The 22,161-nt window shown below is 37.9% G+C and overlaps 2 protein-coding genes across 2 annotated transcripts; one reads left to right on the top strand and one right to left on the bottom strand.

Moving 5' to 3' along the window:
- The first annotated feature begins 2,525 nt into the window (after nt 1–2,525).
- On the top strand, nt 2,526–9,888 carry LOC140982547 (uncharacterized). Its single transcript, XM_073449102.1, has 2 exons — nt 2,526–3,136; nt 9,792–9,888. The coding sequence occupies exons 1-2, from the start codon at nt 2,527–2,529 to the stop codon at nt 9,818–9,820; spliced, it is 639 nt and encodes a 212-aa protein (XP_073305203.1). The 5' UTR covers nt 2,526; the 3' UTR covers nt 9,821–9,888.
- A 4,043-nt stretch (nt 9,889–13,931) lies between these two features.
- Nucleotides 13,932–17,601, bottom strand: LOC140983659 (cardiolipin synthase (CMP-forming)-like). Its single transcript, XM_073450797.1, has 7 exons — nt 17,210–17,601; nt 16,889–16,986; nt 16,737–16,787; nt 16,319–16,432; nt 14,822–14,878; nt 14,602–14,687; nt 13,932–14,463 (listed from the first exon to the last, which is right to left on the bottom strand). Exons 1-7 carry the CDS (start codon nt 17,373–17,375, stop codon nt 14,343–14,345), a joined length of 693 nt encoding a protein of 230 aa, XP_073306898.1. The 5' UTR covers nt 17,376–17,601; the 3' UTR covers nt 13,932–14,342.
- Nucleotides 17,602–22,161: the final 4,560 nt, after the last annotated feature.

Below are 22,161 nucleotides of genomic sequence, written 5' to 3'. Positions count from 1 at the left end.
GGGTGGTAGGGCGTTGGCTGTGTCCACACGATCACACAACATAGAGTCCATGCATCACACAACTCTCGGCCAGAATAGGTGTTACTTGGGCTGCTTCGTTTTTCGGTTTTGGGTGGATATCTTGACAAACTTAGAGTCCAGTAGGGTACTTTGGCATGTTGGGCAAGTTTTGGTTCGACATGGCTCGGGAGTAACTCGTGAAAATTAAGAGATGGCTCGGGGTCGAAGTTTAGGTGTTAAAATGAGTTTTAAAACAAAGAAAATTTGGAAAACGACTCACGGGGGTCGAGTCGTGATCCATAAGGGCTAAAATAATATAAAAAGACTAAATTTAGAATTTAGGAATTTTATATTAAAGTTTGGTATTTTTCGGGATTAAAACACCGTTAAAATAATTAAGAAAAGATAATTGAAAAAGTCTAAGTTTTAAGCAAAATAAAATTACGAAAAAATTCATATAAGCTTAAATAATTATTTGGGACATATTAGAGTCATGAAATCAAGAAAAAAGTCGAAATCATAAAATGTCGAGTCTAGGGGTAAAACGGTCTTTTTACACCGGGAAATGAGTAAAGGTCATGGCAGTGCCCGAAATGCTGTTTTCATGTTAAATATGGTATTTTAAAATGTTTATGAATTTCTCATGATTTAATTATGATTTTTAAATGTCTTAGAAATTTTTATGATTTAAAGAAGACATTTAAATACATGTTGCATGCTTGGTTTCAAAAAGGGAAAAAGGTAAATGTTATTAATGATTTTATAAAGTGATGTGAATGAAAAACGTTGAAGGAAGTGAAGTGATTGTGACTAGTTCGTTAATGATGGCAATATCGTGAGGGTGATGGTCCCAGTGGGAGCCCGACGATCGTGTTTCCATTGTTACGAACAGAGGATATGAGGATTAACGTAAGAATGGGAATATCGTGAGGGGAAAAGGCCCCAGAGGGAGCCCATTTATGGGAAAAGGCCCCAGAGGGAGCCCCGACGATCGTATTTCTATTCGATAATGCTTGGCCAGGGCCCAGTTGACCGGTGAGAGTGTCGCTGGTGTCCCCCGCCGCCCAGTACTGTGGTTACATGTAGATGGATCCATCGACTTTTGAGGATTGAGGATAGTCACAATTAACGATCTGAATTCAACTAAGGATAAAGGAAAATGTTTATGACCATGATTAAAGGATTTATGTCATGTTGAGGATAATGTTAAAGTTTATGCATGTCATGAAATGTTATTTTACTTAAAAGTATTTTCACTGTTGCATGTGATTTTATTATTATACTACTCGTTATCAAGATTATGGTGTGTTGAGTCTTTAGACTCACTAGGTGTGATGGATGCAGGTGGTATTGAGGGAGGTCTTGATGAGTGATACTACTGGACTGAAGGTGCACACAACCCGAGGACCGGCGCTTCATTTTCCGCATTATGCTTTATGATTTAAATTAAAGATTCTAAGACTATTTATTTATGCTTTTGAGAGTTTTTGAGAGGCTTGATATGAGCTATACCTTTTCAAACTTATTACTTTTAGATTTGGCAAAACAGTAGACGTTATTGCTTTATGACTATTTCACTTGAATTTTTAAATGCTAGTGGGTTGACGTTTATTTTAAAGAGGGCAAAATATTTTATAAAAATATTTTCATGTGTTAGGTTATTGGCCAAAAAAAAAAAAAAAAATCTAGTACTTTTAAAGCAATAAAAAGGGCAGACGTTTCAGTTGGTATCAGAGCAATGGTTCTGTAAAGGGTTGTGCCACCATCAGCGCCGGAAAGATCAGTCGTCGAGCCTCAAATTGTAAGTATACATGCTTTATATGATTATATGATGTTACCTGCATTATGTCATGAATAAGATGTTTACGTTACATGTTTATTAGCTTCTTGATTATTTATATTTGCATGCTTAAATTGTTAAAGGGGATAGGCTATGTCACATGATTAGAAAACTTAGATTTAAATGCATGTTGGTTACGTTAAGAATTTGGAAAACATTCAGATAAAATGCCTCCTAGACGTGCCCCCGTTAATGGAAACCAAGCAGAGAATAGCGTGAATCAACAAGGAAACGTACCACCACCACCACCACCAGGAGATCCTGCTACTCGTGCATTAGAAGGTATGGCTCGTCTCTTCGAGCAACAGTTACAGCAGCAGCAGCTACAGCAGCAGCAGTTACAGCTGCAGTTACAGCAGATGCAGCAGCAGCAGCCACCTAGGCCGCCGCGCGACGTTTATGATCAGTTCCGGAGGCTAGCGCCAAAGGAATTTTCTGGCACTACCGATCCTTTTGCTGCAGAGGGTTGGATCCGTTCCCTAGAAGTACACTTTCGTTATCTAGACATGGGAGATGCCGACCGGGTGAGGTGTACCACTTATCTACTGAGGGATGACGCTTCGTTATGGTGGGAAGGAGTAGAGCATGGTGTTGACCTTGCTGCACTGACATGGGCTCAGTTCAAGACCAAATTTTATGAGAAGTACTTTACTGCGGATGTCCGGGGCCGGATTAAGAGGGAGTTTATGACTCTCCGTCAGGGAGACGTACCTGTTGCGGATTTTGTGAAGAAGTTCGATAGGGGATGCCACTTCGTACCCCTTATTGCTGGCGATGCGGAAGAAAAGATGAGGCACTTTATGGATGGCCTACGTCCTACCATTCGGGATAAGGTCATGATGATGCGTCCGGGGGATTATGCTACAGCAGTTACATTTGCATATCAGGCTGAGCAATCTTTGAGAGATATTGATTTCGAGTTACAGCGCAAGAGGCAACAGCATCAGAATAATAATCAGCCTAATAAGAAGCCATACACGGGTCCTCCTAGACCTCAAGGGCCTCAAAAGCCCCAAGGTCAAGTCAACAAGCCAGCACCGCCAAAGCCACAGAATCCGGGAGCACCAAAGCCACAGAATCCGGGAGCACCAAAGCCAACTGAGAGACAACCTTGCAAAAAGTGCAACCATACTCATCTTGGCAAATGTGAATGGGGAACTTATAAATGTTTTTACTGCAAGGAGGAGGGGCACATAGCCAAGGATTGTCCAAAGAGGAAAGCAGTTGCTACGGCCCGAGCTTATGTTATGAACGCCGAGGAAGCTGAGGGAGAGGCAGACACTACCCTCATCACAGGTAACCTAGTCATTTAACATTTTTTATATTGCTTATTTATGCATGAAATGTTAAATTGGTTATTAGAATTGTTTGGGAAATTTCAACCTAGAATAAATTAGGTTGCATGTTCTACTTAGTTGGACTTAAGTGATGATTTTAGAAACCTTAGAGAAATAATTCGAATTTGGTGCCTTATTTTATGTGAAGGATGTTGTGATTCCAAATAAAAAGTTCTAGGGCCAAAATTAAAGAAAATCATAATTAAGGGGGAGATTCGAATTATGGGGTTTAATTTGCAATTTTCGAAAAATCTAAGGGACTTAATGGCAAATATTCGAAATTTAAAGGACCTAAGTGCAATTTCCGAATTCTTAAGGATCAAAATGTAATTCTCAAGACATAAAGGACTTAATTGGAATTTCGAAATAAGTTATGGATTAAATTGCAATAATTTGAAAATTTTGGGTCAATAGTGCAAATTTCAAAAGTTAAGGGACTAAAGTACAATTTTTCCTAGAAATGTTAAAGTTTAACGCGAAGTCTTCATAAAACTTTAGGGATTTAATGATAGTAAATCCTTAAGATTCAACATGAAAAGATTTAAAAGACATCTTTACCGCAGGAAGGATTTTCATTCAAGGAATAGCTACCTATGCATTGCTAGATTCAGGAGCTACACATTCTTTCATATCCGAAACCTTCACCAAAAGACTGAATATTACTCCTCAAGATATGGGTCTGGGTTTCAAAGTTTTTATTCCTTCCGGTGATCAGATGCTCACGTCCAAGATTGTCAAGAATCTGGAGCTTCGGTTATTCAAAGATGTTGTCCGGGCAGATCTTATTGTCCTTCCTATGCCCGAATTTGATATTATACTTGGGATGGATTGGCTATCAGCGAATGGAGCTTCGATTGATTTTCGTCAGCGATCGGTATCTATTAGGCCACCTAGTGGTAAATCTTTTGTCTTCGAGGCGGCGAGAAACAAGCAAATGCCGCACATTATCTCTTGTCTATGTGCGAGGAAGCTTATTAAATGTGGATGCCAAGCTTATTTAGCCTGTGTCACTACTGCACAGAAATCTATCAATCAGAAATTAGAAGATGTTGACATTGTGAGAGAATTTCCTAGCGTCTTTCCCGAGGACGTTTCTGGTATTCCGCCTGATCGTGAAGTGGAATTCTCTATCGATCTTATACCGGGCACCGTTCCTATATCTAAAGCACCTTATCGTCTAGCACCCGCTGAAATGAAAGAATTGAAGGATCAAATCCAAGAATTGCTAGACAAGGGCTTCATTCGCCCTAGTTATTCTCCATGGGGCGCTCCGGTATTATTTGTGAAGAAGAAAGATGGTAGTATGCGTCTTTGCATCGATTATCGGGAACTTAACAAGGTCACGATCAAAAACAAATATCCACTGCCAAGAATTGAAGATTTATTTGATCAGTTGCAAGGAGCCGCGGTATTTTCAAAGATTGATCTGCGATCTGGATACCATCAATTAAAAGTGAAAGAGTCTGATGTGCACAAGACAGCATTCCGTACTAGATATGGGCACTATGAGTTTATGGTCATGCCATTCGGTCTGACTAATGCACCAGCGATCTTCATGGATCTCATGAATCGCGTATTTCAGCCGTATCTGGATCAGTTTATTATAGTCTTCATCGATGATATATTGATTTATTCGAAGACCAAAGAGGAGCATAGTCGTCATCTGAGGACAGCATTGCAAGTACTACAAGACAGGAAGCTATATGCAAAATTCAGCAAGTGCGAGTTTTGGCTCGATAGAGTGGCATTCTTAGGCCACATCATTTCCAGTAATGGCGTTGAAGTTGATCCAAGCAAAGTCGAGGCAGTGAAAGAATGGCCAGTACCGAAGAATGTCACCGAGATTCGCAGTTTCTTGGGACTTGCAGGCTATTATCGCAAATTCATCAAGGGATTCTCATCAATTGCAGTACCATTGACATCCTTGACTAAGAAGAATGCGAAATTCATTTGGGGACCCGAGTGTCAAGACAGTTTTGACAAGTTAAAGCAAGCCTTGATTTCAGCACCAGTGCTATCTATGCCATCGGGGCAAGGGGAGTATGTTCTTTATGCCGACGCTTCTAAACTTGGTTTGGGCGCAGTTCTGATGCAAAATGACCGAGTTATAGCCTATGCGTCGAGACAGTTGAAGATTCACGAGAAAAACTACCCTACACACGATCTTGAGCTTGCAGCAGTAGTCTTTGCACTAAAAATTTGGAGACACTACCTTTATGGGGAGAAATGCAAGATATTCACCGATCATAAGAGTTTGAAATACTTCTTCACCCAAAACGAGTTGAATATGAGACAGCGCAGATGGCTCGAATTGGTAAAGGACTATGATTGTGACATTAGTTACCATCCGGGGAAAGCTAATGTAGTGGCAGACGCATTGAGTAGAAAAGCAGCAGGTATCACACATTTATCACTCCAAAGACCGTTGCAGACCGAGATACAGCGGTCTGAGCTTACATTGTATGCCAGGGACGAGGCCCCTAATCGTGCCACATTAACAGTACAGCCTACTTTGAGAGACAGAATTCGTGACGGGCAGTCTACTGATGAGCAGTTGCAAAAGTGGAGAGCTAGAGACGAAGCCAAGGGCCGGAATTTATATTCAGTATTGGACGGCTTGGTCCGTTATCGAGACCGTATATGGGTTCCTAGTGACGATTCCATGAGAAATCTTATTATGAAGGAGGCCCATGACTCACCATATTCCATTCGCCCGGGCAGCACAAAAATGTATAGAGATCTGCAGTCGTTATATTGGTGGCCAGGCATGAAGAGGGACATTCTGAAGTTTGTATCCGAGTGTTTGACTTGCCAACAAGTTAAAGCCGAGCATCAAAGACCAGCAGGGAAATTGAAGCCACTCCCTATTCCCGAGTGGAAATGGGAAAATGTCACCATGGACTTCGTCGTGGGTTTGCCAAAGACAATTAAGGGATTTAATGCTATATGGGTGATAGTTGATCGTCTTACTAAATCAGCGCACTTTCTACCTATCAAGACGACCTTCACCATGATTCAGTACGCCGAGTTGTATATTCGAGAGATAGTTCGTTTGCATGGGATTCCTGTATCCATTGTTTCTGATAGAGAGCCGAGATTCACGTCATCTTTCTGGAAAAGTCTACATACAGCGATGGGGACCAAGTTATTATTCAGTACAGCATTTCATCCTCAGACCGATGGACAGTCAGAAAGAGTTATACAGATTTTGGAAGATCTACTTCGAACATGTGTTATTGATTTCCAAGGCAGTTGGGAACCAAAATTACCTCTAGTGGAGTTCACATACAATAATAGCTATCAATCATCAATCGGGATGGCTCCTTTTGAGGCACTTTATGGAAGAAAATGTAGATCTCCTATACATTGGGATGAAGTTGGGGAAAGAAGAGAGATTGGCCCAGACGTGATTCAAGAGACTACCGAGCTTATAGTTAAAATTCGCGATAGAATGAAGACGGCGCAGAGCCGACAAAAGAGTTATGCAGACAAACGACGAAGGGACTTGGAGTTTGCAGTGGGCGACCATGTATTTGTGAAAATAGCACCTATGAAGGGTGTTATGCGCTTTGGCAAGAAAGGCAAGCTTAGTCCAAGATTTATAGGTCCGTTTGAGATTTTGGAAAGGATTGGGACACTAGCTTATAGAGTGGCATTGCCACCATCACTTTCTGGAGTTCACAATGTGTTCCACATTTCTATGTTGCGGAAGTACATGTCGAATCCGTCACACGTGCTTAATTATGAACCTCTTCAATTAACTCCAAATATGAATTATGAAGAAAGACCCGTCCAGATCTTAGCAAGACAAGAAAGGTGATTGAGGAACAAAGTCATTCCAATGGTCAAGGTCAAGTGGTTGAATCACTCGGAAGAGGAAGCTACTTGGGAAACCGAGTGGGACTTGAAGGGCCGCTATCCAGAACTATTCGGTAAGTTCTAAATTTCGAGGACGAAATTCAATTTAAGGAGGGGAGGAATTGTAAGGTCCAAAATTTAGACAACGTAATCCAACCGCATGCAAATCTAGGAAATTTGAAAATGAGTAAGTAATTGATTTTAATTGCTAATTAATTATGTGACATACTTGTACATATGCTAAATGAGATTTTTATTGTCATCATGCATAAAATTGTATTTTTAGGAATATTCAAGTGACGATCGAGGAACGGGGTCCGAAGGCTGAAAAACGTAAAATGTTTTTATTAAATAATTATTTTTAATTATTTAAAATATGGTTGATGCTTTTAGAATTTTTGAAAATATGGGGTTTTGAGGTGATTTAATAAGCCAGGACGTAGATTTTATCGGTGTTGGCTTTTCAACTAAAATACGAGCTTTTAAGCAGTCCGGCTATTTAATTCACGAACTTATTTTATCAAAACTTTGTTATTATTTTATTTAAATTCTAATTTAACTAATGGGCCTAATTAGATGGCTTAATAGGCCTAATAAGCCTTGTAGGTGTTTAACTAATATTTAAAGTGTAAAATAAATCACAAACCCTAGCCTACTTGAAAGAAAAGAATCGGCCACTCACCTTTTTAAAACTGAAAAAACTCTCCCAACACCCCAAAACAAACACAACCTCACGGCACTTCACACAATTTGGAGAGGGTTTCGAAAGGGCAAGCAAGATCAAGCCATCGTCGCGTCCCGTTCTTCGTCGTCAACATATATTCGAGCGTAATCTACGCAAAGGCACACCCTAATCTCCTTTTCACATCCATCATATCATATTATTGTTTTAAATATTGAATGCATGAAGATCACAAGGAAACCCTTTGGAATTTTCGGTTTTTAGCACATATATGTTGTCAGCTCATGACTTTGTATTCCATAACTCGTTCTATGCATGTAAGGGGCTGCCATGACGTTAGGTTATGACCTAGAGTTGCTTTTACATGAGTTTAAAAAGGACCCAAACACTCCAAGCCGCTAAACCGTAAGCATCACACGGGAATAATCGATTTTTGTGCTGTCATGGGGTCATGGGTTCGGTTTCTGTGGTCCAGGGGTTGGGGCATGGTTGGCTCATTCCAAGGGCTAGCCAAGGTCTTGAGTGAGTCAGGGAGGGAGTCCTAGCCAGGCTAGGACACACGGTAAAGGCTGGAGAAGAGTCCGGGCAAGCAAGGACTCTACCCGAGAAGCAGCTGCAGCAGTTGCTGCCTTCGCACGGCTGCTGTGGTTCAAGGGCTCGATGCGTGGGGCACGGGCTAGGTTAGGAAGAGTCCTTAGGGTCCTAAGCAAGTGTTCTTGAGTTGGGTTTGGGTGGTAGGGCGTCGGCTGTGTCCACACGATCACACAACATAGAGTCCATGCATCACACAACTCTCGGCCAGAATAGGTGTTACTTGGGCTGCTTCGTTTTTCGGTTTTGGGTGGATATCTTGACAAACATAGAGGCCAGTAGGGTACTTTAGCATGTTGGGCAAGTTTTGGTTCGACATGGCTCGGGAGGAACTCGTGAAAATTAAGAGATGGCTCGGGGTCGAAGTTTAGGTGTTAAAATGAGTTTTAAAACAAAGAAAATTTGGAAAACGACTCACGGGGGTCGAGTCGTGATCCATAAGGGCTAAAATAATATAAAAAGACTAAATTTAGAATTTAGAAATTTTATATTAAAGTTTGGTATTTTTCGGGATTAAAACACCGTTAAAATAATTAAGAAAAGATAATTGAAAAAGTCTAAGTTTTAAGCAAAATAAAATTACGAAAAAATTCATATAAGCTTAAATAATTATTTGGGACATATTAGAGTCATGAGATCAAGAAAAAAGTCGAAATCATAAAATGTCGAGTCCAGGGGTAAAACGGTCTTTTTACACCGGGAAATGAGTAAAGGTCATGGCAGTGCCCGAAATGCTGTTTTCATGTTAAATATGGTACTTTAAAATGTTTATGAATTTCTCATGATTTAATTATGATTTTTAAATGTCCTAGAAATTTTTATGATTTAAAGAAGACATTTAAATACATGTTGCATGCTTGGTTTCAAAAAGGGAAAAAAGGTAAATGTTATTAATGATTTTATAAAGTGATGTGAATGAAAAACGTTGAAGGAAGTGAAGTGATTGTGACTAGTTCGTTAATGATGGCAATATCGTGAGGGTGATGGTCCCAGTGGGAGCCCGACGATCGTGTTTCCATTGTTACGAACAGAGGATATGAGGATTAACGTAAGAATGAGAATATCGTGAGGGGAAAAGGCCCCAGAGGGAGCCCATTTATGGGAAAAGGCCCCAGAGGGAGCCCCGACGATCGTATTTCTATTCGATAATGCTTGGCCAGGGCCCAGTTGACCGGTGAGAGTGTCGCTGGTGTCCCCCGCCGCCCAGTACTGTGATTACATGTAGATGGATCCATCGACTTTTGAGGATTTAGGATAGTCACAATTAACGATCTGAATTCAACTAAGGATAAGGGAAAATGTTTATGACCATGATTAAAGGATCTATGTCATGTTGAGGATAATGTTAAAATTTATGCATGTCATGAAATGTTATTTTACTTAAAAGTATTTTCACTGTTGCATGTGATTTTATTATTATACTACTCGTTATCAAGATTATGGTTTGTTGAGTCTTTAGACTCACTAGGTGTGATGGATGCAGGTGGTATTGAGGGAGGGCTTGATGAGTGATACTACTGGACTGAAGGTGCACACAACCCGAGGACCGGCGCTTCATTTTCCGCATTATGCTTTATGATTTAAATTAAAGATTCTAAGACTATTTATTTGTGCTTTTGAGAGTTTTTGAGAGGCTTGATATGAGCTATACCTTTTCAAATTTATTACTTTTAGATTTGGCAAAACAGTAGACGCTATTGCTTTATGACTATTTCACTTGAATTTTTAAATGCTAGTGGGTTGACGTTTATTTTAAAGAGGTCAAAATATTTTATAAAAATATTTTCATGTGTTAGGTTATTGGCAAAAAAAAAAAAAAAATTCTAGTACTTTTAAAGCAATAAAAAGGGCAGACGTTTCAGGCCACTTCCTCTTCATGAAGTCTCTTAACCCAGGCAAGCTCTCCTTGAATTTGGTCATGGAGTTCTTGAGCAGCCCGGACTCGATGACCTTGTCGGGTAGCCACTGCAGCTACTTCCTCAAAGGCCGATACCAGCATGTGAACGCCTTGTTTCAAAAAGAGTTAAAAAAACGAGAGGAAGAAAAAGAGGAGAGAGGAAGACTTAAAGATAAGAGCATGTTCGAGCCCTCAAAAAATCTGGCAGCCGGCTAGGAGTTCTTTAAGAAAGCCTCCTCAGCAGGAATGAGCATCTGCTTAAGGAGGTGTACTCCGATAGGTGTAGCTCCCTCTGTAAAAATGCTAGCCCGGGTGGGCTATTCAGAATTGAGAGGCCCTTGGGAGGGCTCTTGGGTAGGTTGTTGGCGAGGAGGACTGGTTGATTGGCTTGCCCGAGAGGAGCCTTGACCTCCTTCCTGATCACCCTCAACCAGGATCAGCTCAGGGCTTGTGACAGCCTTTCGCTTCCTTTGTCAAAGAGGGACTTCATCTTCAGCATCTTCCAGGGAGCCAGGCGCCTCCCGTTCCTGTTCAGTATTTGCTCGGGCTGTTTTCTTTGCCCGAGCCACCTCCTCCTCGGCCTGCCTCTTCTTCTCAGTCGCAGCCTTCCGAGCTGCCAGCTTCTTCTCCTTGGCTATTCTCTCAGCCTCCCACTTCTTGGCGAAGGCTTCTTGCATTTTGGAGTTGTCTGCACGAGAAGAAAAAGAAAAATTGTTAATACAAATTACAAGTATAAATAGAGATAAAATGTTAAAGACAGAAAGGAGAAGAATTACCGGGTTGAGAACCCGAGTCAACCACCTCATCAATTACCCGGTCTGTTAGGTCTTCAGCCCGGGCACTCAACCCGTAGGCAACTAGATTTTCCTGGGAGATAAGGGTGGAAGATGAGTATTTTTGACCCTCCACCAAGTCTTGGCTTCGGGTGTAAAATTCCTCAAATTTGTAAGCCTGGGGAAGGGTAGGTTGAGAGGGAAGAGAAGGGAGAAACCCTGTTAGACAAGAGAGAGGGGCCGGGAGTTGAATATAGAAAAATCGTCATTTCCATCCCTTCTGGGCAAGGAACCTGGCATTCAGACGGGCAGACAGGGAGAAGGCATGATCTCCCATTTTACAAACAAAAAAATAGTGAAGGACGAGGAGGTTGATGACAAGGTTGTGCATTTTAAATAAGACATAGGCCGAGGTCATGATACGGAAAGAATTATGGTGAATTTGGTTAATAGGTACACCAAAAAACTTGGAGACCTCAATATAGAAAGGAGAGATAGGAAACCGGAGATCATTTCTAACTTGGTCCCGGAAGAAAGTGGTGAAACCAAGAGGAGGCTGATCAGCCCTATCGGACCAGGGATCAAAATGGAAAAAGTGGAAGGAATCGAGCCCAGAACTCGGAGTTCCTTGTCTGCCCCCGCGCACAGAGTGCTGCTCATTAAGGAGAACCTAGGAACTCCCGGGGTCTCAGTGGAAGGAGGGTCAGAGGCCCGAGTTTTGCCTTTACCCTTGCTATTTTTCAGAGCTCAGGAATGGCCAGAGGAAGAAGGTTTTGAAGAAGAGGGTTTTGACTGATTGGCTGTGGGTTTTTTGGAAGCTTGGGTAGAAATACGATGGCGAGGAGGAGAGGGGGTGAATCGGAGCGCAGCGCAATGGACTCGTCACTAGGCGAGCCTCACGCATTGGCCCCTGAAGTGGAGGTGGTGGAATCAGACATGATTAAAGGAATAAATAAGAAAACTTACCAATTTTGGGGAAGAAGGTGGTGGTTGTGCGTGTGGATTGTGCGACTGAAGAGGTTGCGGTGGTGGAAGATCGCCGGAGTTGGAGGAGTTTGCACGTCGGAGAGTTGAGAGAAAAATTTGCAAGAGTTTGGCCAAGATTTTGAATTTGCAAAGTAATTTGAAAAAACTGGTGAGTTACTATATATAAGGGGTGGGAGTTAATCTCCACCGTTGATCTAAAAAATTTGGACGGCTAGGATGCATTTTGGAAATTGTGCAGGCATATGAAAGGACATGCACGGATATCGAGAAGTGTCAGACTTATCAGATTCTCGGAATACGGAACGTTTTTACGCGGTATAAATGCTAGGGCATACGTCATCATGACATCAGCCCTATTACCCGGGAATACTAAACGATAAAATATTTCAAAGCCCGGGAGACATGAGGCCCCGACATCTTATTTAAAGCCGGGAGACATGAGATCCCGGCATCTTATTTCAAGCCCGGGAAACGTGAGGCGCTGGCATCTTATTCTAAGTCCGGGTGATATCAGGGCCCGGCATATCATCCCCTCTATGGGATATTTGAAGCCCCCGATGCTTTTACAAATTCTAAATTACTTTTCCATGAAGCACAAGTATGACTGATCGGGACAGCGAGTAAGACTCTAGCCCGACTATTTTAGGGATGGGTAGTGATACCCTCATAAAAATCCGGGTCATGGACGACCCGGAGTATTAAGTGGATAGCCCAAATCAGAGCCAATATGTCGGGTACTATCTTCATTAACCGGGCATTTATCCTCTTCCAGGGTATTCAAGAGCCCGGGCTCTCATACAAGCTCTTGGGTACCTTACCGCCCGGTCTATCTCGAGAATTGTACCACACTCGAGTGTGATTGGTATGGGTTATCTAATCTGTCAGAGCAACATGGGTTTGACGTGTTTTAGCATTCATCAGAAACAAAAAGTATGGGCAGCCATCTTGCCATACTTTGCAGGTGGCACTGAAAACTAGGTAATGATGGGATTCATTAATATAAAAAGCAGGTATACTTCTCATTTACAGATTCTGGATTTTTGAACTCTCAAACATACACATATATTCTCACATATATTGCTTGTGTTCTTCATTTTCAACCTGCTGACTTTAACATCGGAGTGGCTACGTCGGACACTTCTACGACGCCCATTCACGAGTTCTTTTCTTGTTTGCAGGTGTTATTGAAGCTATTATCCTTACTCAAATCTCTTAAACACTAAATCACATTCATTATCCAGTGGATTACACACATACTTCAAACCCGATTCACTCGAATATCATCATATAACATAATATAGATAACTTAAATTTTAAAAAAAGTTAGTCAATTGCTATTTCAATTTTTTGGAAGAACTTTGTCCAACATTGATTGACGATAAGACCATTATGGTTGATGAATATTTTTAACTTCTTTTTTTCCCTGCATAAGTTGATTTGTTTTTACCTGAAAAGGTTTGGATTGGATAACTCCTTATGTGACCCCACTCATTAAATTTGGAGGCATCAATGCTGGTTGTAGGCGTATAATTATGCAAATATTTAAAAAAAATGTAGTCTTACTTGATGATAATATATTAAATCAAGATTATTTAATAAATTTTATACAAATTTATATATTATTTATTATAGGTAAATATTCAAATTCAAGAAATTTATCAACATATTCTACCATATTCGACGAGAAGATATTCTACCACATTCGACCGAATGAAAGAACCCTTAGGAATACTCGTGTTAGACAATGAATGCTGCCTTGTTATCTTTTATTATTATTGTTATTAGAATTATCAATTATAAATGTACTAGATACAAAATAAAGATATAAAAAAATATTGTGAATAAAATTATATGCAAGCCTTATGGTTAGAAACTGTCTGAGTATAGGTCTCTCGGATCCTGATAAACCCGACCGATCGTCGTTCCTAATCCACCCTTAGAATTAATATGTAACAATAGATTAATCTAATGAGTAAGATGTGCATTATTTTGTCATCTCTCTTTCAAGCAGCTTAAAATCAACCAAGACTCATACTAGCCTGTTATCAAATGTACAATAAATTGGACTAATATACTACAAATAGCAGTTCAGAGCCGTCAATATCCTAGTCATATCAAGGGTAATCATTCAATAAACAAGACAAGAAGTTGCAACTACGACAGCGCGAGGGCATAAGACGTGGATTAAGCAGCCGCATTCTACTAGTCGAAGAATGATGCAAATGATTAGACGAGAAGCAGCAATATATCATCCAATATCAGTCGTTTATAGAGCAGATCACTTCATCATTCACGTTCTTGCAAATGTAAGACATTATACCATCCATTCTCAGCCATAATGAGTCGAGTACTGAACTATACGGGGTAGTTGGTGTAACTATCTCAGCAGCACCTTCCATATCTTTCTGACATACACAACCATTGACCATACTGAAAGCCATGCAGATATGTAAAGCAACACAATACCAGAAGAAACGAGAGTTCCAGCCCCTACAAGACTGCAGAGATTGATAAAGAGGACAGTAGATTGCATCAGAGAAAGATCAGACAATTCCATTAAGAATAGTTTTCATAATTTTCATAATCATAAACAAAAATTATCACGAATAGCATCAAATAAATTATGAGAGTAAAACCTGCCGCCTCCGCTAGCCAAAAGGATGGTCAATGCACTCATCTGTATGGCGGTTTTCCATTTTCCCAAGTTATTAACCGCCACGGCCTGAGAGAGCGAGACACAGAAAAAGAGAGGAAAAGGGGGGGGGTGAATTTTTGTGAATCAGAAAAGTGAATTCTAAATTATTCAATCAACTAGTATAACCATAATTTTAAGTGATGCATGGTTGAGATAAAAACCTCGAGAAGCTTTCTGTCCTGAGAAGCAGCCCATTCCCTAACTGCAGACATGGTTATCTATAAGCAGACACTTTTTGTTAGCCACCACGTATAATGCATGTATCAAACAAACAAAACCTAATCATGGAGCAATTAAAAGCATAGATCATGCTGAGAAATTGCAAATAAATTCTAAAAGTAACACACCTCAACCAAAGCAGCATGATTTCCAAGTTGTAACATAAGTAAGGTAACACCTCAGTGAGGAGGATGTCTTAAGAGAGGAATGAGTGGTTCTACAATGCAAACAACAATTGCAACCAAAAAGACATTTATTAAACATTCAAATATTGTCCTGGAATCCTTTCATAGAACCTACTCCAAACACACGCGCATCACACGGTCCCTGACAAACATTTTTTGCAGAAATGCCGAGGGAAAAATTTATCGAAAACAACTAACGAGGATGTTTTTCATTGCCTATGAGGATGCAAGGTTGGAAAAAAGTCTCTACCATGTCAGTAAGTTATGAAAGACTTGTGTTGGTAAGTTCCACGATCACAAGCCACTGAAACCAACAAATGGCGTTTATTAATTGGTTAACCACCAATGTACATTAAGATTTTAATAACTACCAGAAATATGTTAGAACTCAGCCCACAACAGTTAATGACAGTTGATTCAAACATTATTTTGAAAATTCCAAGTTTATATTCCACTTAGTCAACCTAACTCGAGTTGTTTTTGCCGAAATTTGAGTCATGACTGGTCCATGTATAAACCACATTCTATTCCATTCCATTAGTTAAGCATTATTAAAGCTCCAAGTCTTTACATATTATAGAAGAAACTAATCCAGTATGGCACAAATGATACAAAGCAATACTAGGAAAAAACTTCAGAACCTACTAGAAAATTATTAGAACTACGCTGTATCCAATTGATTATGCACTTCTCAATCAAGATCCCTTATGTTATCATTGAAGGGGCTGTAATTGTACTCGATAATAGTCCACAACAAACAGATTCAAGGAAAAAAATCAAGCAACACTTGTTGGATAACATAAAGTTTTACTAGTCCAGTTACTCCTGTTAAAAAGTTAAAACTAAGGGAGCATCTGCCTGGGCATACATCAAAGATCTTATGAGGTGTAGATATGATAATTATGAATTTATCTGAAGTTAGGCCTCATAAAATATGCTCTTGCCTCTTTTCCAATAAATATATTTTCACATTACTTTTTTCATTTAATCTATGCACAACTAAATGAGTTAATATGATCTAAACAAATTATTGGGCTACAAATATGCAATAATAGCCTCTACCAACTAACAGGGTACGGATGAAAGCAAACATAATTTTTAAGCACTGCAATTTTACCTCATAAAAACTATTCTATCCAGTAAAAAAAATTAGAATGATAACTTCAACATAAAAATATTATAAGAATGGTTATGTAATAAACATCAAAATATTATAAGAATGGTTATGTAATAAACAAGCACATGGACTCTAACCTCTCTACAAATTATAGCAACTGCAGGCACAGTAACCAGCCATTGCGCTTGTCCAAACATACCAGTCCCATGAGGTCTGGTACACAACAAGATCAAGGTGGCAGCAACCATAAGCTGCATCCATTAAAGAAAAAAACACCATATAAGTTCCTCTTAGAAAACCTGCACCATGTTTAGCAACTCATTGAAATCAAGCATCAGTTCATTCTTCAGATGAATCCTCAGCCTACTATTTCTAAAAGCATGAACACTTAAGTAAGTAAGTAGTACCACAACAATTCAAAATTTAGGCTTCTTTTAAACAGTGTGAACTGATAGTATTTTACTGCATGATAGAACAATAACTTTGATATCATCTTAAAAAAAATTCAATAACAGTTATCCTGAAGGAAATACATAAAGTATGTCACTAGTTTACCTTATCAGCCACTGGGTCCAAAAATGCACCAAAGGGAGTTCCCAATTTCATCTGTCCCATCAAAATTCAACAATGTGAGTTCACAAACTAACGAAAACACAGAGAAACCTCACCTATTTATTTCAACAAACAAGGAGAAGAAAAAATTACACCTTTCGAGCAAGGTATCCATCAAGCCAATCTGTAACTGCAGCAACAAGGAAAATAGCAGTTGTAGCAGTTGGTCCCCACCAGCTCTCGACGTAAAAGGCTAGTAAAAGTACAATTACCTTCGTCAATTCTGAACTGTATATTAGATCGACATATGATACATGATACTTCAAGTTCAACGCCATGGAAAACATGAAGACCGTGCAAAGAAAATTAAATCAAAGTACGGGTAAATAAATGTTTAGTGCCAGCCAATTGCTCTAATGCTCAATCCGTTGCACACAAAAAAAAAACATAAATGGCGATCATAGAAAAGCGCTTACTGCACACGAGAAGTGGCACGGCAGCTACGCGTCCAATGGTTAATATCGTAGGCAACGTGAGCAATTTTGACGGCTGAGATGGCGGATTATCTCGATGGTTTTGCAAATGCGACAAGTCAGATTCGTAGTATTGGTACCCGATATTTCCATTGACAGTGGCATCCATTTGAGCATCGAAATGACCGTTTTTCCTTGTCTTATTCGAATCGGAGCTGACTGAGCAAGATTTCTCGCCACAAAAGCCTCCGGCGAGATGGTGGCGCTCTTTTCTGTGGAAAATATTCGAGGTGATTCTACGTTGCGCAGGGTGTATGCATCGGAGCGTCCTGAACCAAAAGGCAGATAATAGTTTTGGCGGACGATGGAATCGGGGATACCAGCGCTGGCGGTGGTGGTAGGCGCGGCGGTGGGAGAGGAGAATGAGAGGAATTTGTAGGGCTTGTGCGCGTGAATGGGAATAAAATTGGTCAGTTTGAGGGCCCCTGGCATGGTCGTGGTGGGGGAGTTAATTGCGCACAGGCAGCTTAATTTAGCAGAAGGCTTATGTTAGCACAGGTGGAGATGGAGAATAAACAATGCCTATGGTTATGCCCCTTTTTCTGATTCTGTTTGGTCCGGAGAACTACGAGAAAAAGGGAAGGGAAAAAAAAAAACACAACACACACACACATCTATATATATAGAATAAAAATAATAATTTTTCTCATTTTTAAAAACATTCTTAAAAAAATTATTATAAAAAAATTGTTAATATTAATATATTCAACCACGACATTAAATATTTGTAATCATAATTAAATATGAAGTTTTTATAAAAAATTTAAAATTCAAATTTGATATCAATTGAAAATATAAATTATTTTAAGTTTCTACATAAAGTATATCATTTTATTTAAGTTCGGTTGTGTTTTTTAGTTTTTTTAGTTACTTATATATATTTAATTATCATTCATTTCTATCATATTAAATAAAATATATTTTTTATATAAAATATTATGTTTTTCGACTTTTTAAAAGAGTGTCGTCGTGAATTTTTAGCATATCGACTGTTCGTAAATTGCTATTATTATTACTATATATTTTAATTATAATTTCAATATATATATATATATTTCACATATTTTCAAAAATAATCAAAAATTTTTATTTTTTGATCTAATAAATGACAAAAAATTTAACTTTATGAAAAATATTTAGAGATTATTTGACTAAACTTATTTAAAACAGCTTATTAGCTCTTGTAACTTATAAGTTGTTTTTGGAGCTTATAAGTTGTGAGGTCTTATTTTATAAATAAGTTGTTAAAGTGTTTGGAAGAATTTATTTTAAACAATTTAAAGACGTTAATGTGTTTGGTATAATAAAATCTTTTTATAGTCAAAATTATCAAAAAAGATGTAATACTATGAGTTGATAATATCGATTAAAAAATTGTAGTTAATAATTTACTTAATAAAATATTAACACTTTGATTTTTTATATATTAAAACAATAGAGCAAAACCGTATTTAAAATTTGATTTAAAAAAAAAAACAAAGCAATAAAATAAAAATTTAAGAAGTGATGATAAAATGGAGATTAAAGAAGATATATAAGGATATTATGGAGAAGTGAAATAAAAAAATAATATCTTTTTTAAAAAAACTGGGGTATCTCAAAATTTTTTAAAACAGATTACAAGTCGTCAAACATTTTATTTTGACTATAAGTTGTTTCAACTTTTTTTTACAAACCAAATAATGAGAGCTCATAAGTTATAAAAACAACTTATAATCTTTTTTTTTTATTAGTAAAAGTTCAACTCAGGACTCAGTCAAGACAATTAAAGAGAGAAAATTGTTATCTTTATTTAAGTATTATCTCAAATGATATAAATATTTTATATAATAACTTTTATAATTTTTACATAAAATAACATCATGCACAACACACGAGTTAAATATTAGTTTACTTTAAAAAGAAAGTCTATATTTAGTATTATTAAACTTATATTATATTATTAAAATCGATATATTTTGAGTAATTGATTGGGCCATGATATATTTTTTTATATACAAAATATATCTATTTTCTCAATTTATGAAAACAGAGAAAATTGTATCAACACATCTTGTAAAAATTCAAAAAAATAAAAAATATCTTATGTAAAATAATTGTGTTGGGATTGGGTTATAGTTTAGAGGTGTAAATAAACTCTTTCAAATATTTTTTGAATACAAACAGTTTTTAATAGTTTTCAGGCTGTTAAAGTATTATTGAAAGGTTAGACTTGTTAGACTACTAAAAAATGTAAGTAAGGAAACGGTCTGACTTGACAAAGGATAATTTATACTTGTCACTTAAACAGCTTGAAATGGACTTTACATGAATGTAAATGGGTAATGCAATGACACAAATATTTTTATGGATGTTCGGAGATAAAACTATCACGTCACCTCTTCTTCTACTTAGAAAATTTCTACTAAAAGATTTTGGTTTTACAACGTCTTGTAACAATCTACTTCATTTAGAATTATCACTGTCTAACTGAAACTCTTAGTGATCACTTTACAGTTCGCGATATTTAGGAAACTTAAGTTCACCAGACAACAAACAAAAAACCTAACGATCAGACTTGACGGCTTGAGTTGTTAGTGTAGTACAGAATGATCCTCGATGATCCGATATGATTCTGATAAGTGTGTGCTTGAATGACACACAAGAAATCAAAAGATTTAGTGTGCTCGAGATCTTTAAAATATGCAGGCTTAATAATAATTATAGTTGAAAAGTTCCGACGGTCGGATTTATTTTTCAACGATCATCTGTACTGTTTTTTGACATAATGGATATGTAATTTTCATATCATTAAATGCTTACTAATGCTCTTTATGATTTTGTGACTTCAAGTCATTTTCATTCCAATTATGTCCGAATTAGGTAGCTTTCTATCCTTTAGTGGTTGGTAGGATATTGTGTAATTTTTCCAAATGACGCAACTGCTTGAACGACTTGACACTAGTATCTTTCTAGTTCTAACTCTTTTCTGATCGGTGGCATTGTGAGTTTGTTTTCAACGGTTTGAACATTTTGAACTGCCAGTCAGTTTTCATAGATGATAACTTTGCAGCTTGAGTTTAGATACTATTGCTTCCCGACTTCTTAGCCCGAACGACTTGATCTTCTTAAGCACTATCTGAACGACTAGATCTGGTTCAACGGTCCCAAATCAGAAATACATTTAAAAGCAGACCTAAATCATCTTGATGCTGTTATTTGTCAATCACCAAAACTTAAAGGTATTTGAAATGTTCTAAAAATTTCTCATTTTTGGGTGATGATAAAAGCAAGCTGTAACTCTAGACAAAAAGTTAAATAGAGCAAAATTTACAAGGATTTGAGCACGATAAATTTCATTAAAGAAATGAAATTTCATCTTCAAAAATATTTCTTATTACACCTACACAAAACGAAAAATTTATCTTCTGTGACTTGAATCGGTGCTCCCATCATCTCTGCTTCTTTCTTCTTCTAGTCTTCTTCTTTCATCATTGCACTTAGATTCTTCAAACTTATCCATTCCATCTCGTCGTTTTTGCTCTTCAAACTTCTTGATATCCACTACTTCCTTTTTTACATCACCATACTGTATATAATAAAAAATTTCTTGCAAATGGCTATCAATAGTTGTTTGAATTTGATCGAATCGAGCATCCATATGTTGTTGGGATCAGATTATTTGGGTTGATAGAGCAACTCCTAAATTTTCTGCCTAACGCTTGGCAGTTACTTGATTAGCAGTGAGTAGTATGAGCTTCTTTTCCATAAACCCAAGATCATGTAAGACATCTTTTCAAAAGTTTTCAAAATCAACCGTATGAAAAAAAAACTTCTTGATTTCACCATTGTTGACTTTTTTGGAAAGATCTTTGAGTCACAAACTTGATTCAGCAGCACTTTAGAAGAATTATCATTGAATTAAGAGAAGACATCTAAGTTAAGATCATAAGAAGAATCTTCTTCAAGAACTGGAGAGCCTGATTGAAGTTGTAGCTGATGGAGAAGAGGAATAGAAGAATTTTTATCTTGAGGATCAGCGGTGGAGTCAGCGGCCTGATTTTGCATATTTTTATTCCGTTGTTCAGCCACATCTTCTAGATTGATGTCCCGTTTTGACTAGTCCAGGTTGTCTTGAAAAGATAACGATCTCCATGCCAGAAATATTTTTGGCTGGATCTAGGGGTGGTATACCGTACCGTGCCGAAAATCTTATACTGTATACCGTATCAAAAATTACGGTATAAGAAAATTCATACCGATATCGTACCGAAAATTTCGGTACATATAACTAGCATATCGATTATACCGAAATTGTACGGTATATCGAGATTTCGATACGGTATCGGTATATAAAGTTTTATACCGAAAAAAACCTTACATTTTAAATTTTTTATAAATTTATTGTTTTAAAATATTATATATTTTAAAATTTTTGTATATTTTTTCGGTATATCAGTATATACCGAAATTTTCAAATTGCATACTGTTACCGTATCGAAAAATTCGGTATTGTTACCGTACCGTACCGAAATCTTCGGTATACCAAAAATTCGGTAAATTCGGTATTTTTTCGGTACGGTAATCTCGGTATATCAAAAATTCGATATTTTTTTCCCACATTTTTTCCCATCCCTAGCTGAATCAATAGAGTCTTAAATTTCATGTTCACCGGCTGGAGCTGTTGGTAGTGATTCCACTTTCAACTCGTCATCGGTGTGATGTCCCCATTTCTCAATTGTAAAATCTTCGATCCTTGGAGAGGAGGGGTCCATCTTGCTTCGATCAATGTAAAACTGGTACCTAGGCTTTACTATTTCATCCATAGAGATAAGAGAAATCTCTGGACATATTCAGTGTATCTTATGTGGTGGAGAAGATGGGGATTCTTCATTCAAATTTTCAGACCGATCTTC

This window comes from Primulina huaijiensis, chromosome 8, assembly GCF_012295235.1.
Source record: "Primulina huaijiensis isolate GDHJ02 chromosome 8, ASM1229523v2, whole genome shotgun sequence".
Taxonomy (NCBI): Eukaryota; Viridiplantae; Streptophyta; class Magnoliopsida; order Lamiales; family Gesneriaceae; genus Primulina; species Primulina huaijiensis.
Note: the sequence above shows the minus strand (reverse complement) of the source record. Positions and strands in the feature narration are given on the sequence as shown.

Excerpts from the sequence above, each read along its gene's own strand:
- LOC140982547 (XM_073449102.1), top strand. The coding sequence starts at position 2,527 with ATGACTCTCCGTCAGGGAGACGTACCTGTTGCGGATTTTGTGAAGAAG. Across the intron at positions 3,137-9,791 it reads AGACACTACCCTCATCACAG|GTGGTATTGAGGGAGGGCTT; the intron begins GTAACCTAGTCA and ends TGATGGATGCAG.
- LOC140983659 (XM_073450797.1), bottom strand. The coding sequence starts at position 17,375 with ATGGATGCCACTGTCAATGGAAATATCGGGTACCAATACTACGAATCT. Across the intron at positions 14,688-14,821 it reads AGGACAGAAAGCTTCTCGAG|GCCGTGGCGGTTAATAACTT; the intron begins GTTTTTATCTCA and ends TCGCTCTCTCAG. Across the intron at positions 14,464-14,601 it reads TTGGCTAGCGGAGGCGGCAG|TCTTGTAGGGGCTGGAACTC; the intron begins GTTTTACTCTCA and ends CAATCTCTGCAG.